Here is a 21,965-nt window from a genome sequence, read left to right on the forward strand (position 1 = left end):
GAAAGAGAACCTATTCGAGTAAAAGCTATGAACATGATTATTCATACTAATCTTACTACTCGAATAAAATAGGCACAACAGGAAGTTTTGAAGGAAGGAATTTTTGGAAAGGAAATACCCAAAGGATTAGAAAAACAGCTTAATATTCAGGAAGACGGAACCAGGTATTTAGCTGAAAGAATTTGGGTACCAAAGAATGGGGATTTGAGGAAAGTGGTACTAGATGAAGCACATAAAACCAGATATTCAATACATCCCGGAGCGGGGAAAATGTACCAAGACCTCAAGAGAAACTTTTGGTGGCCAGGAATGAAGGCCGATATAGCCACATATGTAGGAGCATGTTTGACTTGTTCTAAAGTCAAAGCTGAACATCAGAAACCATCGGGTCTACTCCAACAACCTGAAATCCCAGAATGGAAATGGGAAAACATTACCATGGATTTCATTGCTAAGTTACCGAGAACCGCAGGTGGTTATGATATGATTTGGGTAATAGTCGATCGTCTTACTAAGTCAGCACACTTTTTGCCAATAAAAGAAGAGGATGGTATAGAGAAATTAGCACGATTATACCTGAAAGAAGTTGTTTCTAGACATGGTATACCAATCTCTATTATCTCTGATCGTGATAGCAGATTTACTTCTAGATTTTAGCAGGCATTACACGAAACGTTAGGAACTCGTCTAGATTTAAGTACTGCCTATCATCCACAAACTGATGGGCAGAGTGAAAGGACAATTCAGACACTCGAAGACATGCTACGAGCATGTGTTATTGATTTTAGAAGCAGTTAGGATCGATATCTACCGTTAGCTGAGTTTTCCTACAACAACAGCTATCATTCTAGTATTGAGGCGGCACCATTTGAGGCACTTTATGGTAGGAAGTGTAGGTCTCCGATTTGTTGGAGTGATGTGGGGGATAAACAGATTACAGGTCCGGAAATTATCCAAGAAACCACCGATAAAATCATTCAGATTCAGCAACGATTGAAAACAGCCCGGAGTCGACAAAAGAGCTATGCGGATGTTAGAAGAAAACCTTTAGAGTTTGAGGAAGGTGATATGGTTATGCTTAAGGTATCACCTTGGAAATGTGTTATTCGTTTTGGAAAGCGGGGGAAATTGAGCCCAAGATACATTGGGCCATTCAAGATTGAAAAACGCATTGGGCCGGTGGCCTATCGACTTGAGCTACCTCCACAATTAGAAAAGATTCACAACACCTTTCATGTTTCAAACCTGAAGAAATGCGTAGTTACCGAAGATCTAATTATTCCTTTAGACAAGATTAAAATTGACAAGAAACTAAATTTCGTCGAAGAACCCGTCGAAATTATGGTTCGATGGAATGCTCAAACAAAGTAAGATACCAATCGTTAAGGTTCGATGGAATGCTCGTAGAGGACCTAAATTTACTTGGGAACGAGAATACCAAATGAAGTTGAAGTACCCACATTTGTTTCCCGATATCGCACGTTAACTAGGTACTATTCTAAATTTCGGGACGAAGTTTAATTTAACGGGTGTGTAATGTAACGACCCGGATTTTTCCGCTATATATAAGATTAATATTTACATAATTAAATGTTTCCAACATGTTAAGCAATCAAACTTGTCAAGATATATATATATTTGGAATGGATTTTATACAAACGTCTGGCCACCCAGTCTGTCTGACGATTCACGAACGTCATATATCATAATAATTAATTAAAGGAATATATATTTGGATATATATATATATATATATATATATATATATATATATATATATATATATATATATATATATATATATATATATTATGATTTGATTAAATGATATTTAAGTATCTCATTAAGTATAATAACAATGAGATATATATTAGATGAGACTACTAACTTAAAGACTTTGAAACAATATACATATATGTATCGATTATCGACGTATTAACTCTTAAGTTAAAATCAATATATATGTATTGTATTAAGATGTATTAATACACTTTTGAAAGACTTAAATACATATATCAATATACTTATACTCAATAAAGATAGCTATACTCATTTTTCTCATTCAATTTTATCAAGAATTCTACTCGTATTCATTTGGTATTTATACCCGTATCATACCCAGCTTCTATACGTATTTGCTATTGGTATATACACATCAAATCAACATACTAATCAACCTAAAATCTTCCCTAGATATGAGGTAAGCTCAAATTGGAAGTTAGCTTGACTAATTACACAAAATTATAACATAAAAATTTGTTTTTGTCCCCCTTTGGTTCACGCCACATATACACACATATATACCCTTGTTACATTTCCATTTTTCCTTAGATTCTTAACTCTAAAACACACACTTTCAAGGATTGAAAAATCCTTAAACACTTCATCAAATATTCATCAAGAACTAGCTTCAAAAACAACCTATAATCATCATAAGAAAGCTTAATCAAGAACATATCAAGATAACCTTCCAAGTGTACAAGTTTACTTCCAACCTTTCAATCCAACTCCACCACTCTTTAGGATCAAGAATTATACTTCCTTTCCAGTAGCTTTTCATCTTTTAATCAAGGTAAGAAGCATATATAAGATTTGGTTCAATTTATATACTTATAACTATCTTAATTCAAGATAGAAATCTTATTCGAACTTTTGTTCATTCCATGTTTATACTTCAAGAGTTTCTAAGTCATCAAGGATACTTTTGATTCCAAGATTATTCATCATCTTTTCCAGTAGCTTTATCCAAGTAATTTGAGGTAGTAACCTTATTCATAATCTTATTCGATTCATATCTATATAGCTATCTTATTTTGAGTTATAACTAATAACAACAAAAACATAGTTTAGATTATTTCTAAACTTGTTTGCAAATAAACTTAATCCTTCTAACTTGACTTTTAAAATACTTCAACACATGTATTATGACTATATGTCAAGCTAACATAAGGATATAAAACTTGTAAACACGAGGAGCACCTTAAAATCGATTATACGCCGTCTTAGTCGAACGAGGGCTGTTTGGGTTTAATTTTAAAAACCTATCTTAAACTTTGAATTAAAAGATTTCCTTTGGTAAAAAAATCTTATTTTATATGGATATGAAATATATCCAAAATCCATGGTTAAACTCTAAGTAGAAGTATGTTTTTCAAAAGGGTCATCAAGATGTCGTTCTTACGACGGATATGACTATCTTCTCTTATTTGACACCTAAGCTGTATTTTCGACTATAAACCTATACTTTTTCTATTAAGATTAATAATTTTGAATTAGATACGAAACCATGGCAACTCGAATCACTCAAAACGGATTTGTAACGAAGAAATTATGGGTAAAACAAAATTGGATATTTTTCTTAATTTTTAGCTACGGACATGATTTATAAAAATGGATGCTAACCTTATACTAGCTAACTTACCTTATATCCTACATGTATTTATACATGTCTTGTTCCCAAACTTATGGAAATACAATTTATAATAGTCGTGATTAAGTTCTAAGACAATATATTATAGTCTTAATAAAGATCGTAAGGCACCATATATATATATGACTTGATCACCGTGGATTCGTATACTTTTGACATATCATTTTGAATTCTTCTATATATATTATTGGAACGAACTATTAGACACCATTGGCAGTAATCTCAAGTTAGCTGTGGGTCGAAGTGGATTCCAAGATATTATATACTTTGAGTTGTGATCGAGCCTGAGACATGTATACAATGGGTCGCGGATTGCTTCAGACAATATACATATTATGTGTCTTATTATATTAAGACAATATATTATAGTGTTAGTGAATTCTAACACAATATACGCATTTATATTTATATATATATTTATACTGTTGGACTATTGGACTATTGGACTACGAACGTTGGACTACTAACAATGGACAATTAAAATTATCACAAGTATCATAAGTATGGAATATTAATTATATATATATATATATATATATATATATATATATATATATATATATATATACATAAGAATATTGTTATTAGGTTCGTGAATTTGTCAAAAGGCCAAGTCTTATCACCGTCTATTCGAAAATCATCACAAGTGAGTTATAGTCCCATTTTTACTATCTAAATTATTTTGGGATGAGAATACATGCAAAATTTATAAATGTTTTACAAAATAAGCACAAGTTCATGGAACTACATTCTACGATTGTTTTGTTATACCGGATATCTGTACTTATTATTATTACGCTTGGTAACCTAAGAATTAGTGAAAAACACTAATTGACGCGAATCCTAAAGGTAGATCTACGGGCACCAACCACTCCCATTTTCGAATAGTGGAAATGCTTTAGTACTTCGAAGGGTTCTTGTCATACATTTGAATAGTGGAATGTATGATGCCAGATATCTTAAGCGCTCTATGTTAAGGTCGGTTACCAGGTGACTCATCGTATGAATGATTTTTGCAGTTGTAATGATCCTGCGCATTTAATTAAATGAAATCTTGTGGCTTATTAAATGTTATAATTATTATATAAAAATTAAACCTATGACTCACCAACATTTTTGTTGACGTTTTAAGCATGTTTATTCTCAGGTGAATATTAAAAACGCTTCCGCTGTCGTATGCCAACCCAAGGTCAAGATTTGGAGTCGGCATAATTGTTTATATTGTTTAAACTTGCATTCGGAGTATTTGTTGTAATATATTTGATCATATTGTAATGGGTTGTGTAAAAACTTATTTATTTGAGGAGATTGTCTGAGATAGACAATCTAAATTATGTCAATTAAGACCTTTATTCAATAATAAAGGTTATGGTTATTTTTAAAAATGAATGCAAGATTTGAAAAACGTCTCATATAGAGGTCAAAACCTCGCAAAGAAACCAATTAATATGAAACGTTTATAATTAATATGAACGGCGCATTTCACTTTTGTAACGTGTTATCAACCTTTTAACTTGTGATTATGAAATCGTCAAAAAAAAAAAATAATGAGTCACAAAGTTCAAATTAATTTAACATTTCCAAAACTCCAAGTATTGTGGCTCCACTACTTGTTGTCGGCTCTCAATAGCAGTGAAAGGAAAAAAAATATATATATATAACTTAATCTAGTTTATGACTTCATACACAGTATATCAAATATGTGTATTTCATGTAATCCAAGTCCACTTAAATTAAATATATACATCGTGGAAACAGTTGGAAAGGTATCACTTTATGTGGGGTTCTATGGTTTCAACTAGACACATAAAGAAACAACAAAGGTGATGGTGATTATGTGTGACTTGGTCTAGTTGGAATAGAAACAACGAAATAAGAATGAAATGGGTTAGTTCATTTGGATGGCTTGGTTGAAAGAAAAATATAGAAGTGAAACAGTACCGGTTCAGTTGGTTGTGTCCACCGTTGAAGTGGGTGGTGGAGAATAATCATGGTAGCGTACAGCAGTCTGCGGTGGTGGTGGGTGTCGTGCAAGTGAAATAGAAACGGTGAAGGTAGAGTCGTCATGGAGTTGATGTGGTGGCGTTAGAACGAGAAAGTGATGGTTGATGATGTTTGTTATGGTTGCTGCAGCAGTAACACTTCAAGTAAAACTCAAAAGATTCATAGTGATGGTGGTTCAAGATGTTTCATCTTCGAGATGGGTTGTGATTTACTTAAAAACCAAACGAAACAATTACAAAAATGAGGGTGATGATTTAAGTCGATGGTTATGATAGTTCTCGGATACTAATAGAAAAGGAAGAGATTGAGAGATGGTTGTTTGTTCTTGATGGGTGGTGGTCGAAAGTGGTTTTCAATTGATGATGGTGATTATAAGGTTGTCCGATGGTTTGTGGTGTCAGGTGGAAGGGTGATGGTGGAGAGGTGGTGATGAGAGTTTATCAAATGGAAAGAGAAAGACAATAGATGAAGAAGATGTGTATTGTGCTTTTTGTGTGCATATGTATCATTATCTATCTATCTTATGTCCGTGTACTAATAGTATCAATCAGACACACTAATAATAATTGATCAATATGGGTTGTAGAATTCATGGTGTCGACAGAAACAAAAGACAAGAAAGGAATAAAGAGAGATAGTGATGTGGTTTTGATTGTAATGAATCTGTTTTCAATCTCAATCACAAATTAGTATGGAGTAAAATGCTAATCTATATTAAATATAATTATGGTTGTCAAAAGCAAAAATAATTAGTTCATTGAAATCAATAGCAGTGTACACCACTTTAATCCTCATATTTCACGGAATCAGGAGATCAGCAATTTATAACAAGTTGATGGGCCTTACAGATCTTTTTCATTACGCGTAAATAATTTATTTTTATATCTTATATTTAATAATTACTAAATACATTAATAATAATAATAATATTGTTAATAATTATCCTAATAATAATAAATATTAATAACAATGATAATAATAATAATTTTTAATAATAATTATTATTACTAATAGTGTTGATAATACTATTAATAAAAATAATAATATTAATATAACAAATTAATATTAGTACATAATTATTTACATAAAATGAAGTATTATATAATTTATATATTTAATTATATATGTATATATTACAATTAGTTGTTCGTAAATCGTCCAGAATGGTTGAAGGTCAAATGAATATATGAAACAGTTCAAAATTTTCGAGACTCAACATTACAGACTTTGCTTATCGTGTCGGAAACATATAAAGATTAAGTTTAAATTTGGTCGAAAATTTCCGGGTCGTCACAAGTTAAACCATAAAGGAACCAGTTATCTTCGTCAATTTTCTAAGGACATATACAAACCCCAAAGCTCAAGCAGTCCAACAGTTGCCTCTAGCAGCCGCCGCCAACAACTGAAAACGGCAACCAACTGCTACCGGCGGACGGACCACCGAGTTCTCCCGGATTTCAACATAAAACACGATCCTCCTAACCCCTGCCACATATACCCATCCCTACCCAAAACCGAAGCCCAACCTAGTGAGATGTAGAGTTCCAGGCGGAACTCGTCGCCTACAAACCAAACTTAGAAGTGAAATGGCAGTGGAAACGGAGAAAGATACGGCAAGGCAAACCCAACTACCAGCCAGAATCGCCACAAAAAAACCCAAAACCCTAACGTTTCCCAGAATCCGAGTAGGAAACACCTGGATTCGTCGCATGAAAACCAGAAAAGAGACATGAGCAGTAGATCGACGCCAAAACCGCCAGAGAAGAGAAAGATGGAGGACCTTTATTCCGACAAAAAGCTAGTAAAACTGAACCACCGGCGAGATGTCGGTGGTCGGAGAGGATATCATCACGAGATCTACAAAATAGATGGGTTCTTGAACGACGATTTTTGTGTTGTTAATGAAAGCATAAGGTGGTGTTAGGTAAGTTTGAAAAGCTTTGGTCAAAGAAGGGAAAGGGGAGACAGAAAATTATTATTATTATTATTATATATATATATATATATATATATATATATATATATATATATATATATATATATATATATATATATATGGTTGTGGTGAATTAATATAGAGTTATCCCTAAACTTCATAAATAATAAAATCATTTAAAACAATTTAACTTCAAAGTTGTGATAATACTACTATATCATTCATTTTTTCTTGCAAACAATTAAGTGTGATATAACTTCTACGTTAAATCATTTATTATATAAATATCAGTATCAAAATTATATAAATAAAATGAATGCTTAACAACACGTAAAGAAGTAGTAATAATATGTTAATAACAAAGAATGTATATTCAACATTTGGTCCGGTTCAATTATTGGTTTTTTTTTCGAGTTTGGTCTGTCCCGTATCGAGGACCGAAAAAACTTATAGATTTAGGACCATGAACTAAACCGAAACTCTGCGGCTATGCTTGGTTATGATTTAGTTCGTTCTTCAAGTTTATTCGATTTTTACCGTAATATGCACACCACTATTTCCCCTCACTTATAAGTTACATAGCTTCGATAATCAGATACCTCATGGATTATATGAAATTATATATATGGTCCTTATCTATTGTAAATTACATCGGTAGTTCCTTATAAATTTGGTAGTGCACGACGACCGTCGTTTTAATTTTAATGAAATTACATCAGTCATCTTTATCTTTTAAAAATTACCGTGATCGTCCCTCACTAACTTACTTTAAGTGTATTTTGTTTGTTCATGATTTACTTTGAATGTGCGTTAATAAAGAGGGATAATTAACATGCATTTTAAGTAAATAACAGAGCATTAACATGCATTTTAAGTAAATAATAGAGTATCGACGACTCAACGTACACTTTTAAGTATGTAAGAAACGATCAGTTCAATTTTCAAAAGATAAGAACAATTGATATAATTTAACGAATGACAAGAAGACTATTGGTGTGATTTTTAAAAGTTAAGAATGATGTAATTTCATGTAAACAATGGATAATTACAGGTCGTTTCTAGTTGTTTCTTTTTTTCTTCTTCCCCGAGAGATATTTTCACCCGATTGGATATTTTAAATTGTGCAAATGGATGAAAATTATAGGGTCGAATTTGGTTAACTTCTGTTTCAAATATATTGTTTTTTCAATCCTAAAAACAACACAATCAAGTAAAAATAAAAGGTGTAACATCACCAGCTTAAAGTGACGATGTTTAACCTAACCAACAATGCATGTTGCATCTAAACCTGTTTACACCATCACCGATATCAAATATTACTATATTAAATATTAGACGAAAATGACGACTAATACTGAGGGTATATTTTAGGCTTTTCACCTTTTTTTTTTTTCTTTTTTTCCCTTTTAACTAATTTACATTTAACCACAAACACCCTCAAACTTTGTTCAAAAATTAAAATCAGCCCCCAGAACAGGGGAATAAAGTGTCAAAACAACATTCTCATAAAAATCTTAAATAAACTCCACTCAAATATTCAACGGGTCATATCTTCTCGCTCACAACGAGTTAAATTTTTCCGACACCATCGTTAAACTCGAAATAAATTTACGAACACAATGTCACTAACTATACGCAAAACGGACACTTTTTAAAAAACGCTAAATATTTGGAGTATTTTTCATACACGTTGATTTTTCTCTCGCAGGCTCCATAACTATTTTCATCTATTAACAACACACATGAGTCTTATTATTATTTTTTAGTTATTTAGTGATTTTTTAGATATATCTCAGTAAATCTTCTACTCTTAAATCATACGAAGTGTTAATATAAGATAACGACTTAATTGCGTTATATTTTGAAAAGTCAACAATTCCATAGCGAAACGCGGAGATGCACATATATTGTTATTTTAAAATAACATTTAAATCTTTGACTGGTTATACCTTTTAGTTCGACTCGAGTTGCGCTTCAACGACATGATCGTTAGCCACACGAAATAATTTTACAAACTAAACACAATAAAATACATTGAAAACCGAACCCCCGGCGCGAAACGAGTGTTCGAAAACTAGTTTATAATAATAGCTTACAAAACCCACATAGGGCAAAAACAGCCCCTTTAATCCTCTTTCTGGGCCAACTTATCTTTTCAAAATTTCAAACCGCATACTATGACCAAATTATACAAATCACAAATTCCCTGAACCATGGCGTTTCATCACTGCATTCTTAACTAGTACTTGGAGCTTTAAGAACAGTACAATCACATGAGGAGTCAACTAATACAGATATGGGTTATTTTTGTTTAGTCTACAAAAGGTTGAGAGTCCATGCATAGGTGGACTAATTTTTGTTGGAACTGTCCATATAATTCGCCAACAGCCATCACATCTTCATTTTGTGGGTTCAGTCCAGGCAAATTAAGCAACTTTTCTTTAATTGAAGAATCTGCCTCTTTGTTCGTCTCTAAGGACCCGATAAATTCAGCATGAATTTCCCGACAGGCGGTAATGAACATTGCAGCAGTATCAGGTTGTTGAGCGTCACGGAGTGCTGCCAGCGCATCTTGTAATGAACCGGCTGCTATATACAATATCAAGGCTCTGAATTGAAAATCGACAAAGGATACTATTGTTAGAATCAGAATATAATGAGCATACACAACGCATGTTCAGTAACAGTTCAAAACAGTTTCTTGGCACGGGTCAGGTTGACCCGTAAAGAGTTCTGATTAAAATTAGTGAGTAAATCTGATTACAAGTTCAGTAGAAACACATGTCGGATAAAATTATTTGGTTGGGTTTACCCACAAGTTCAGTAGAAACACTTGTGGGCCTTTTTTGTTATTTGACATTTTATGATAAGCATAAGCAACTGACCCATGTTCATTAGTATATGGGTCAAAACTGCCACCTGCTAGTATTAAGGGCGTGGATAGTATTGACTCATGAAGAAATAGCAACTAAATAAAGAAAATCTGGTGAACGTGATCACAATCAAGCGAAAAGAAATGTCAATACCTCCATATGTTATGTTCAGCATGAAGAACGTGTTCGGCCCATCTATGTAATACCCTGCAAAACCACATTTTATGAAAGAAGATGTATCATGTTTAATTGATTTAATTGGGTGAAAGAAACTGCAAATATGTGAATTTGATAAGCAGAAATATGCAAAAAACAATCCGCTAACAACTAACATAATACCAGCATATATGGTCATACTAATATGCTTAGTTCTTTTTCTATATATACTGGATTGAGGAAAACAAGAGATTGTTAAAGTTTCAATGGAGATGCAAACCTTGCATAATCTGTTCCACGTAAATGAGTTGCTGCCAGTGTTGCAGCATCCGTCCAGCATCCTGCATCTTGTAGCTGAAATATCGATGCAGTTAAAATTAATGAATCATACATGATTACAAAATTCAGAAATCAATGCAAAAAAAACAAAAACAAAAACAAAAACAAAAAAAACTTTTCGAAATGTGATCATTGAAGAAAAACTATTCTATTTCATATATATTGCAGAAACCAGAGGATGTTATTAAAATTGTTCAAATTTGTAAGCAATAGAACAACACCTGCGAACATGCTTCTTGATATCTTCCTACAGCACAGAGCAGATGCGTGCCAGACAATGACCTGTCAGTCTCTACCATATTTGCTGCAACCACCTATCAATACAACAAGTGGACAAGCAGCAATTGTTAAATTTATAAATATAAATAGAATGTATGATAAATTGATATTTCAGAGGGGGGAATCATATGCTTATATTGAATCCAAGTTACCTTTACTGCAAGTTCATTTAAGGATCTCGATACTGCAGATGAAAGAGCAACAGCACGCAAAGCATTCGGATAGAAGTAAGGGCTCTCTGGAGGAGTCGAAAGCATTAAACTCACAGCAGCTTCCAAATTACCAATTGACACAAGCCTAATCATCACAAAAATCAAATATAAGAAACCAAATTACCTTGCATTCAAGATGATGTCATACGACAAGAGGTACCCATTTCGATCCATTTACTTATATAGGGGTCAGTTTAATTGTTTTCTTAATTTAGTACAGGTCAAATAACTATATTTAACTAAAACGAGAACAAGTCAAGTCGGTGTAAAGCCGCCCAAAGTCTATTTTCATTTATCCAACCTAATTTTATTTTAAGGTTTATATTATAATGGAATTATTACTGTGATATTGTTTTTAAAAATACAATTGATGCAGCATATATTCATGTTTAGATATGGACAACATAAGACCTGTTCATTACCCAACCCACCCATCTTGCCACCTATGTAAGATGTAATAAGAATCGGATACACCAACTCGGTAACAAAGTAAAGCATGATTAACAGTAGATTGATAGAATTACACTCACTCATGAACTCGATTCTGTATAGCCTCTTCATCTTCTAACTTCTCATGCCAAGGAATACGTTCACTAGCAGTTTGCCATAACTCGTCTTGCTCAAAAGCCATCAACTTAAGTTCACCGTCACTCTGCAGAAAGAGGCGCCGGTATTGATATAAGATAACTATCTTCTCAACAAAAAAAGTTATATTCTTAATAAATTTCGCCTACTCAAGAAGTGCCTAATAAACCACAAAATGGCATTCTATGATTATGCTTCTGCACAGTAAAATGAGTCACAAAACTATGAGTATCTAAGGTGAGTTTTAGCAACAGTGATGAATCTTTGTTAGGACCTACGAATACCAGAGGCGGACCTTCAAGGGAGGCGTGGAAGGGTGCCAGCCCTCCCAGTATTTTGCGTTATTAGTAGAAATTTAATATTATACAGGTTTAAAAAATAAAACTTTTATATATTAGCCCTTCCAGAATATTATAACTAGCTCTTCCAAAATACGTTGGAATATTTTCGCCCTCTCAGTAGTAGAGTTCAAGATCCGCCACTGACGAATACAGCAGAGAAATAAAACCTAAAAGGGAAAAGGGATGCTCGTACTCTATGATAAAAAGTCTGGGAAAGACTTCAAAAGGATATTTTGTGCTCACAATATTAAAAACAAAAAAGCTTACCATATCATTTCTTTTACTTAGTCCAGTTCCTGATTTTCCCTTCGAAGATATCCTACTTAGCAATGAAACATCATCAGTTTCTGAAGATGATTTTTCTGAGGTCTTTTGCATAGATTTGCTAGCCAAATTGTTCATCAAGTGCTTAAGTGCGCGAGGCAATTGTAACCAAAAGTAAGCTTCGGATGTTTCACCAAATATTGCAGCTGCAAAAGAGAATCTTGCAGCTGAACCTTTATTAAGTATAGACGCATACTGTCGCACCCTCTCATCATCAAGTATGCAACCTATAGCAACCAAATTAAAAACAAAAAAAATACAAAAACTTTAGGAAATTATCTCAACAGTATGATTCAGGATAAACTCCAAGATGTAATGTGTTCAGAACCACACCTTCACTCTGGTAAGGCTCTAATACTTTAAGAAGCAATTCTGGTACAACAGAATCACCAATACTAGGTATATCAATTAGATAGCTACGAAGATCGCCTGTAGATAATGCAGTTTTTAATAATTGAGACTGTTGTCCCTTAGCGATAGTTGTACTATATGTGTTAAACCATGAAGGCTTTACACCACATTGTAAGATCAACCGCAGTGCCTGTCAGTATTAGGGGATTAAAAAAACTTGTTCAACATTCCAATGCGTAAATTGATATTTGCAATACAACAAAGTAAAACACAACTTGTCCGAATTTAGCGGTGCATCTGCCATTCAGGAGATAGAAATTTATAAGTTGATACTTGCAATACTTACTAAGGCATGAGCTGTGGGAAGCAATATAGGAGAACATAAAGGCATTGGCCGAAATCGCTCCTTGATAGATCCAGACTGTGCTCCATAACCAATTCTCTTATCACTGCATAGAAAAATAAGAAATTTCTACTGAGCATAAGCTTATTATAAGTATGAGGTTTTTAATTCCAAAAAAAAAAAAAAAGAACTTGAAAGCCAAAGCACTGTAACAGTAAATTATATAAATTCTTCAGCAAGCTTGAATAGTTATCACACATACATGTTAACCTCAACAAGTCGAAAGCTACTATCTGCTCCAGTAATGCACAATACCAACGGATCATTTTTATCAGTTCGCACTGGCAACCAATCGAGTTCCAGCACAAGGGTTCCAGGAAACTGAGGCTGTAGTAAAGAGTTAGCTAACGGATCAGGTGAATCCTGCAATAGAGAAACAATTTTAAGTTAGAATTTAAGCAACAGCAAGAAAGAAAAGAATAAAGTCACGCTACTTCTCTCACAAGATCAAACACAGAAAATGTATTGTCGTTGAACAAGACAGCAATACGACCGCGGCTACGATCTCCGGGAACAACAGGCGAGAACTTGATTCTCCTAATCCCTTCTCGGTGAGTGTTGAAAGAGGAAGATTGTCCAGTTGTGACGTCCCACCATCGTATGTTTCCTGACCTGTCCCCCATTACCTGAACATATCAATCGATCGCTGTATAGATCATGAGAGGCAAACCACAACTTCCACACACGTAAACCAACTAAACAATATACAAAGAAAATGATACTAACCACATGAGGCAAACGATAGGCCATGGCTCTGACAGGTCCATCAGAAGAAACGAGAGAAGAAGCAGGCCATTTGGGTCTGCACAGTGATGAACATAATTTGTAAACTTATGAACCCCACTTCATAATACGTAAACCAACTAAACAAGAAAATGAAAAACGAAATTGAAAAATACGTCAACGATTAATCAGATTTCAGTTAAAAAAAGATATCCTGATGTGCATAAAGCTTAATAGATTTCTGGAAACTCCAGAAAGTGCTTCCTGAGTATTTCAATGAGTCAACTTGCTATGACCTACTGTTTAGTCATAAGCAAAGTTGACCTGAAAGGATTTCTAGGGCATCCTTGACTAACTTAAAAGGTTGTTAGCAGCAGTCAGGATAGATTTACTGTCAGACGACGAGATATTGCAAAAGTAATTCAAGATAACATCAGTTGATAAGTAATCTGTTTCTTTTAGAGAATAATTACTTGAAATCTCGGATCCTTCGACCATGAACTTCAAACACCCCAAGGGCGCCATTCACCAGTGCAAAAGCAAAACTCTCAGAAAATTCTTCTTGAGTTCCATCTGCATTCACTGCCTCTGTGCATTACAGTTTAATTGCGAGCATTGTAAGTTTGTCAAATCCAAGGTACCTCGGAATTCAATTCATAACAGCAGTAACAGATGTAAATCTCATTAGATTAAGGTTACAGGTTTTGTACTCAGGGTCTTATATTTGGGTACCAATATGATGATTAACAACTTGATGGGACTCCATGATACATACTATGAAAATTCAAAGAAATTTTAGAGACTATATGTGACTCATAGCTTAACCATGTTATGTCAGAAGTATTTAAGTGATGTCGGCATCAAAAGTACCACATCAAAAGTAAGATTAGAAAAAGGTGGAAGCATAGACACCAAGATCATTAAGTGGTATCTCAAGGGAGCTTAAGGTTGCACAGCTTCTTTTAGTTTATTAAATGTTGCGAATCTAGTTTCTGGAATAATTTGTTTAGTTTCATATATATAAACCCACAGCTATCAATTTATAATGATAATTATTTGTGCTGACTAAGTTTTGGTTTATAAGACAAATTCTATTATCTAGTTTACCTTCATTTTATTTCCTTAGAATGTAGGTCATCTATTTGATATATTATGTAGCCTGGGGGTAGATTTAAATAAACCATTGAACAAAAAAATCAAGAACGAGAAACTTTCGTTTGTTAAATGTAATAGCAAGGTTTGATGTACTGATGTTTGTAACTATGATAACCTCATTAATGGTCATAAAAAATGGATCCATGTGAATGGGGTTGGGTCAAATATTGTAAGTACAGTGTTTCATGATGGCTATGCTATCAACTCACTAGAATCTGTCGTGGATGCCATGCCATCAGGTGGCACAGCAGCTTCCGTTTGCTTGGCGGATTCACTCTGTGTTGGTCGCGGAACGGTAGGAAGAGTCCACTCCAATACTGTAAACGGAAGAGCTAGAGACCTAAGCTGCAAAAAGTTAAAAAAAATACTATGACTGATCTATGAAAGTATCTTAAGATCTCAAGCAAGCAACATATTTTTAAATAATTCACAGCCAAAAAGGTAGGCAAATAGATCAGATTTCAGCAATGACAGATATCATCAAGAACAACTATACAGATGTGCGTGTGTATGTCTGTCGTATGCATGTGTGCGATACACATATGTATGAACGTGTATTAAGAGTAACAGAATTACACATGGATAGTCTACGATGATTGAAATAAGTAAAAAGAACCCCATATGACATAGAATGATAATAATAGAAACAAGTCATTTGGTTTACCATGATTGGAGTCTTTGTCATTGCCCAAACCTCCACAGGTGCATCACGAAACAATATTAAAAGATACCTATAAAATGCATCATGAATACATCATTACATATTCCACAAGAACTCAGATCACCTTCTTACATCATGTTAGCATATTAGCCCGGTTTCAAGAACAACCTTCCAGAAGATGAAGCCCGTAGAGCTCTTATGGGTGTACGCTCTGGCTTTTGTAAGACCCTAAATGTTCGATTAAGGCCGGTCCGAAGGTTGGTCACGACAAGCCTATTAGTATAGCCACCAGTCTTCTCATTACCCTGGGTTCAGAATTATTTATAGAAAATGACGAGTCATCCAAGAACTTAAAATATTGAAAACTATTCTACTCGCTAATTAATATAGATTCGTTCCAAACCTCACTGTATGAGAATGAGACCAGTCTTGAATTTCCAAGCCATCTTAATCCTCTTACAACACTATCATGAACAGAAAAACTTGCAGCAACAGCATTGGCAGAAACATCGATAATTTCAACAGAACCACTCTGAGTTCCCAAAGCAACCAGTGGAACAGCTACAGCAGGATGGTTTCCCCCTCCTTCAGATATAATGTCTCAGTAACTAATAATCGGTTACATTTGTAATATTAACAAGAACTCATATATTGGTTTATAAAAAGTCAAGTCACGAAGTACAGTACTCACGTGCTAAAGTAGCAGTTAAAGAAGGAGATGGTACAGCCAACATAGTCACTGCTGAAGAAAGAAGATGCAGCTGGCCAACCAGGCTGATCTGCATGAAGAATTTCAACCGTAAGAATACATATATAATCGAAGTCAACACTGAAAAACAACTACAATCAACATGGCTATCACTCAGTCACATCTTCAAGAAGACTAAATAAAATGGGTAAACGGGGCCGAATTATCTTGTTCAGGTAGCTACCCGTTTGACTCGGATGTACATAGCCTAACCGAGGTACCCATGTACCGTTACCAACCCTTTCCCTGGCTACCCCCAAGATGTTTACCTAGTGAGGTTCTAAACTGTGTCATCTTGTAAGGACATCAAGACAACTGCATATTTATTATTATGTTAAATATCTTTACAAATTGCATAAACTGAAAATGTATTTTGATCTTTGTGGAGTAATAACCTCCTTAAATCAAATTATTGAACTTATTCTAGGCTCTCATAATATAAAAAGCTAAGCAATATGGCTTTAAGAAATAATTGGGTACAAACCTTCAGCGTCAGATCATCCTGGCTACGTTTAGAAGCTGATGAACGTCCCTTTCTAACATTCTCCTTATCTGTTTGTACAACCACATCCTTCACAGAATCGAAGGAAGATTCCATTCCTTCAGCTTTTGTTTCTGCCACATAGTCAACATCTGATGCATCTTTTTGATTCTCTGTTTGGCCTTCAGCAGTTAGAAGCCAGTTCCATATTTTTCCGTCATCAGATATGGATATCAAATGCGTTTTAGACACGACTTGAGATTCATCATGAAAATCAAATGGATTGTCTAAATCCACTTCAATTTCTGTTTCAGGTGATGAAGTGTGATGTCTGTCAGAGAGATGTTTGAGAACGTTTTGAAGAGTGGAATCTGATCGAGAGATCACAACCACAAGAACTGATGGAGATGGGACAGGTGTCCCAAGTGACGGCATCAATTCTTCCATCATGCACATTACGTGTACCTGCTCTCCTCTGTAGTGATAGCAAAAATAAGTATATCCTCTCATGTCCAAATAAGCAATTAAAACTCATACATCACTAGCTAATATTCTATTTTTGAGAAGAAAAAAAAGGTGAAGGATGATAAGTTTTTGGCATTTCAGATTTAGGCATAAGAAACCTTAAAGATAATACTATCAAAGTATGTGTATGGTGTAACAAAATGCTCAAATAAGCAACAATTCATAGTATATACTTTTTCTGATAAGTAACAAGTTTACTTACTCCTTGCAACGCCAAGCACTAAACCGGCCATCAAAATGAGCACAATAAACCACCTCCAAGCTCGGATCGGGCAACACGTCCATAAACCTTCCACAACCTCTCGGTAAACCAACACGAAACAAAACCTTCTTATATTGCAGATCAAACACCACCAATTCCCTAGGAAATGTCACATACAAAATATGCTTCCAGTGTGGCGAAAACGCAAGTTTCGCTACATAATTTGGATACAATGACATCGCCGGAGCATTATTTGATACACCTGAATTACTTGCATTAGCATTAGCTGCATCTTTCTCGAGCTTATTCAATTCAGTTACATCCGTACCGATTTCAATTTCTTTCAAAACGACGTCGGATTCAGAACTATCACCGTGAACTTTAACTGATAACAGAAAACCTCTTAAACCTACAACACAAAAATGGCGTGAATCAAACGGATCACGTCTAATACATGAAAAAACTTCCGGTGCGACGTCGTATTTGAAAAAACACCGTCCAGTTGAAGGTTCGAACAACGAAAGTAGCGAGGATCCGGTAATCGCAGCAATAATCCACGAATCGTAACCGGAACCAGATCCGGATCGGATCCAGTTCAAGTCCTGGATACCTAATTTCGAAACTGGATCTGTTTGAAGAAAAATTAGTGTGTTACTGTTATTACTAGATGATTTGACACGTGGATCAAGGAGACAAATCCGGCCTTGACGGTCACCAGCAGCAAGAAGTAAGTGAGAATGTGCAGATGTAGGATCGTGTGAGAGCAGGTCCATGCGAAGCGGCGTAGGGCACCATCGAACGGCGGTTACAAACGGAGATAGGTTTCCGGTACCGGATGAAGGAGGTGGAGGCGGAAGTGGAAGAACGGAAACGAGTTGCATTGTGTGTGTGTCGACGATAGCTACGGAGCTGCCGGCGGCGTAAGCGAGGAGGCCGGTGGAACGGAGGTCGGCGGAACCGCCGTTGTTGCGGGATGGTGGACCGGGCAACATGTAGTCGTATGAGGTTGTTGGTGGTGGACGTTGTACTGTTGACATGGTGGTTGATGGTTTTGATTTCCGGTGAGGAGGTTTGACTTTGACCGGTAGTGGACAGTTACATATCCGTTTTTCTAACGGTTGTCAAAATGTAATGGACTCGCACAACAGTTTTTGCTGTGGAGAGGTGGTACTCTACTTATTTCATTTTATAATAGAATACTCTCATTTCTCATTTGTCACGCATGTATGCGCTTTCAGGAGTAAACCTGAATCACATTGCAAGAATTTGATTCTTAAAACATCTCGAAAAGCATGCGAACCGAGTTTGAATCTTGAATTGATCCGAAAAAAAACTCCCAGAGGCCAATCTGGACCTCCATCTTTCATACACATTAATTAATAGGAAGAGCAGAGCGAGACTCAAACCCATGACCTAAATCTCAAACTCCACACACAAAGTGTGGAGATACTATTGAGGCAAGCCTGCAATGGTGTATTGATTTAATTTAATAGGAAGAATATGAATATGAATTGTTTCAAGGACCGATTTTAGTTACAATCCTTAGCAGTTTAATTGTGACGCCCCGTACAAAACCATCATGTACGGATCATCAATAACAGGTCCATTACACGGTATAATACTATATGCTATTTTAAAACAAGTTTTGCATTCATGAAAAGGTGACGTCTTTACCAACGTCAAATGTTTTACAAAGATAACGTGCTTCTGCGAATAGAAAGCATTAACATAAATACGTGACACAAAGATCATTACAAAGCCATTGTTCAAATGTAACATTAGTTGTGAATGCAAAGTAAAAGTTCCATGATTGAGACATCTCTAAGTAATGCAGCGGAAGTCTAACACAGCGAGTCTGTAACAGCAAGTCTATAACACCAAGACTATAACAACAAGTCTAACAGCGGAAGCAACAACGTCTAAGCACCTGAGAAATACATGTTTAAAAAGTCAACACGAAAGTTGGTGAGTTATAGTTTGTTTGTAATCAGTAATGTTAATGTAGACCACGAGATTTCGTATTCAAAACAGTATCTCAAATCCGTATGATAAAGTATATGCTTATCCGTAGGCACCCGATAACTAACTTAACAAGTAATATCACCCCCCAAAGTACTCCTGGCAAGTGCGTAAGTTTACGAAGTATTAAACACCCGTTGAATGCTAGCGCGACTAGCCCGAGTGGGGATGTCAAACCCTAAGGATCCTTATCTAAGATTCGCGTTCACCGGTTCATAAACCAATGACTAAACGTTACCGAGCTAAGGGGAATCTTTGTGCCGTTATGTCACCCACACATATATAAAGTTTAAGTACTCGTGTCTACTATGTAAAACATAAAAAACGCATGTATTCTCAGTCCCAAAAATAGTTAAAGTAAAAGGGAGCTATAACTCACAGTGAATGTGCGGTAAAATCGATACGAAAATATAAGCAAGTAGTAAGTCGGTCCAAACAAGTAAGTTGGTCGATCCAAAAAGGTCCCCAACCTAAGTCAAAGGTTACTAAGTCAGTAAATCGTCCCCAAAGGTTTAAGAGTAAATAAGTTAAGTTTTAAGTATCATCATCATCATCATCATTCGTAAAAGATAAAGTAAGTTTTCAACAAGAATAGAGATCGAAACAAAAGGCTGACTTCGGACAGCTGCTACGATCTCTATACAAACTGAAATGACGCGTGGCCTATGGTCGAGGCTCCGTTTGTGAGTCCTCTTACCGCTGTCAAATTTTCAGATCCTAACTCGATGTCGTTTGACCGTGGCGACGGTTCAAACGCGAGTAGGTCAGAAATTTCAGCACGTCGTTACGAAGGCGTAGTGATTTTCGGAAGGCTATAAATCCTAAACCGTATATAGGATTTAGGCGAGTCTTAAATGAAAAGTCATCTACTTGAACCGAACTATCTGAAAATCAACTTTTCAGAAGTCCCAGGAGTCTGATCAGACCCCGAAAAATAGAAAACAAGTGCTCCGGTGAGTTTCTTGGTGCTTGATGCTCATCACGGTTCTCATCCTTGATGAGTATAAGCTTCAAGTGTACAACTCTTTGACGTTTTAGCATCATTATGACCAAGTTTTAACTAACAACACACAACTACAAGTAAAACCTAACTTTTTACAAGTTTTGAACATCAAGGTTGTCTCTTTATTGTATAAACACAATAAAGCTTCAACATTTGTCCTTTTGATACAAGTTTATGCATCTTCATCATATGAGATGATGAAGACTTAATTTTTATCACCATAAAAATTATAAAAAGGTTCTAAGTAAGTGAGATCTACAATAATAACTTAGATCTCAAGTGTTAAGAAACCCTAAGCTATAAAGCTTGAATCTTTACAAGATTAATGAGACCATAAGCTAGAAAGCTAAGATCTAGTAAAAGTAATGAGATCATAAACTAAAAAGCTTAGATCTTCAACAAAATAATGAAACCCTAAGCTAGAAAGCTTGGATCTTTAATGTTCTTGAAGATCCTTAAAGCAAAAAGCTAGATCTACAAGTTACATGAAGATCATAAACACAAGTTTTGATCTTTTAACAAAATAAAGTAATCTTAAGCTTCAAAACTTAGATCCAACAAAGTAATGAAGATTCAAAGTTAAAAAGCTTGAATCTTTCATGTTCTTGAAGGATTCAAATCAAAGTTTGAATCTACAAGATATAACAAGATAAAAAAGCTAAAAAGCTTGATCTTAAGATGATGATGATGTCGTGATGATGAAGAGAAGGAGAAGAAGAAGAAAATTTAAAACTTACAATTTTTAGTGTGAGAAAGACTAGAGAGAAAATTAGAGAGCAAGTGTGTGTAAAATGAGAATGAGATCAAGTGTGAAATGGGTGAATGAGGCTTGGTATTTATAGGGGTAGAGGGTGCTAGGTGGCGTAGGTGTTGGGGGGACAAGAGGACAACTTTTTGCTTTTTGCATGGTGGTGGTCTAAATGTGGTGCTTATTGTTGGGATCCCATGCAACATATGTAGTAATGGTTAATAAAAATGCTAGTATGTTGGCTTATCATAATGGGTTTTTGTCTTACATTTAATTGGGTCATAATTCCTTTAAAATTTGGCTAACTTAAAAGTCCATTAGCTAGAGTAGGGTGAGCTTAAGTCCAATAAGGCAAAAAGTCCAACAAGACTAACTAGTGTGCATTAGTAAATTACTAAGCGTAATTAAGCAACCAATAAGCCAAGTAATTGTCATTAGAAAATAACAATTAGTATTACGTAGTCATA

General features: G+C 35.0%; 1 protein-coding gene across 2 annotated transcripts; it reads right to left on the bottom strand.

Moving 5' to 3' along the window:
* Positions 1-9,423: 9,423 nt before the first annotated feature.
* Positions 9,424-18,873, bottom strand: LOC139898374 (uncharacterized). Of its 2 annotated transcripts, none has more exons than XM_071881106.1 (20): positions 17,729-18,873; positions 17,005-17,476; positions 16,464-16,551; positions 16,176-16,357; positions 15,941-16,077; positions 15,776-15,842; positions 15,321-15,456; positions 14,430-14,538; positions 13,960-14,035; positions 13,677-13,859; positions 13,436-13,596; positions 13,177-13,279; positions 12,813-13,020; positions 12,423-12,706; positions 11,760-11,881; positions 11,170-11,314; positions 10,960-11,052; positions 10,680-10,753; positions 10,397-10,450; positions 9,424-9,979 (listed from the first exon to the last, which is right to left on the bottom strand). In XM_071881106.1, the coding sequence occupies exons 1-20, from the start codon at positions 18,763-18,765 to the stop codon at positions 9,682-9,684; spliced, it is 4,029 nt and encodes a 1,342-aa protein (XP_071737207.1). In that variant the 5' UTR covers positions 18,766-18,873; the 3' UTR covers positions 9,424-9,681. The 2 variants fall into 2 exon arrangements, with proteins under 2 accessions (XP_071737207.1, XP_071737206.1); XM_071881105.1 differs by having other exon boundaries at positions 14,430-14,544.
* Between the last annotated feature and the right edge of the window lie 3,092 nt (positions 18,874-21,965).

Source organism: Rutidosis leptorrhynchoides, chromosome 3, assembly GCF_046630445.1.
Source record: "Rutidosis leptorrhynchoides isolate AG116_Rl617_1_P2 chromosome 3, CSIRO_AGI_Rlap_v1, whole genome shotgun sequence".
Lineage (NCBI taxonomy): Eukaryota > Viridiplantae > Streptophyta > Magnoliopsida > Asterales > Asteraceae > Rutidosis > Rutidosis leptorrhynchoides.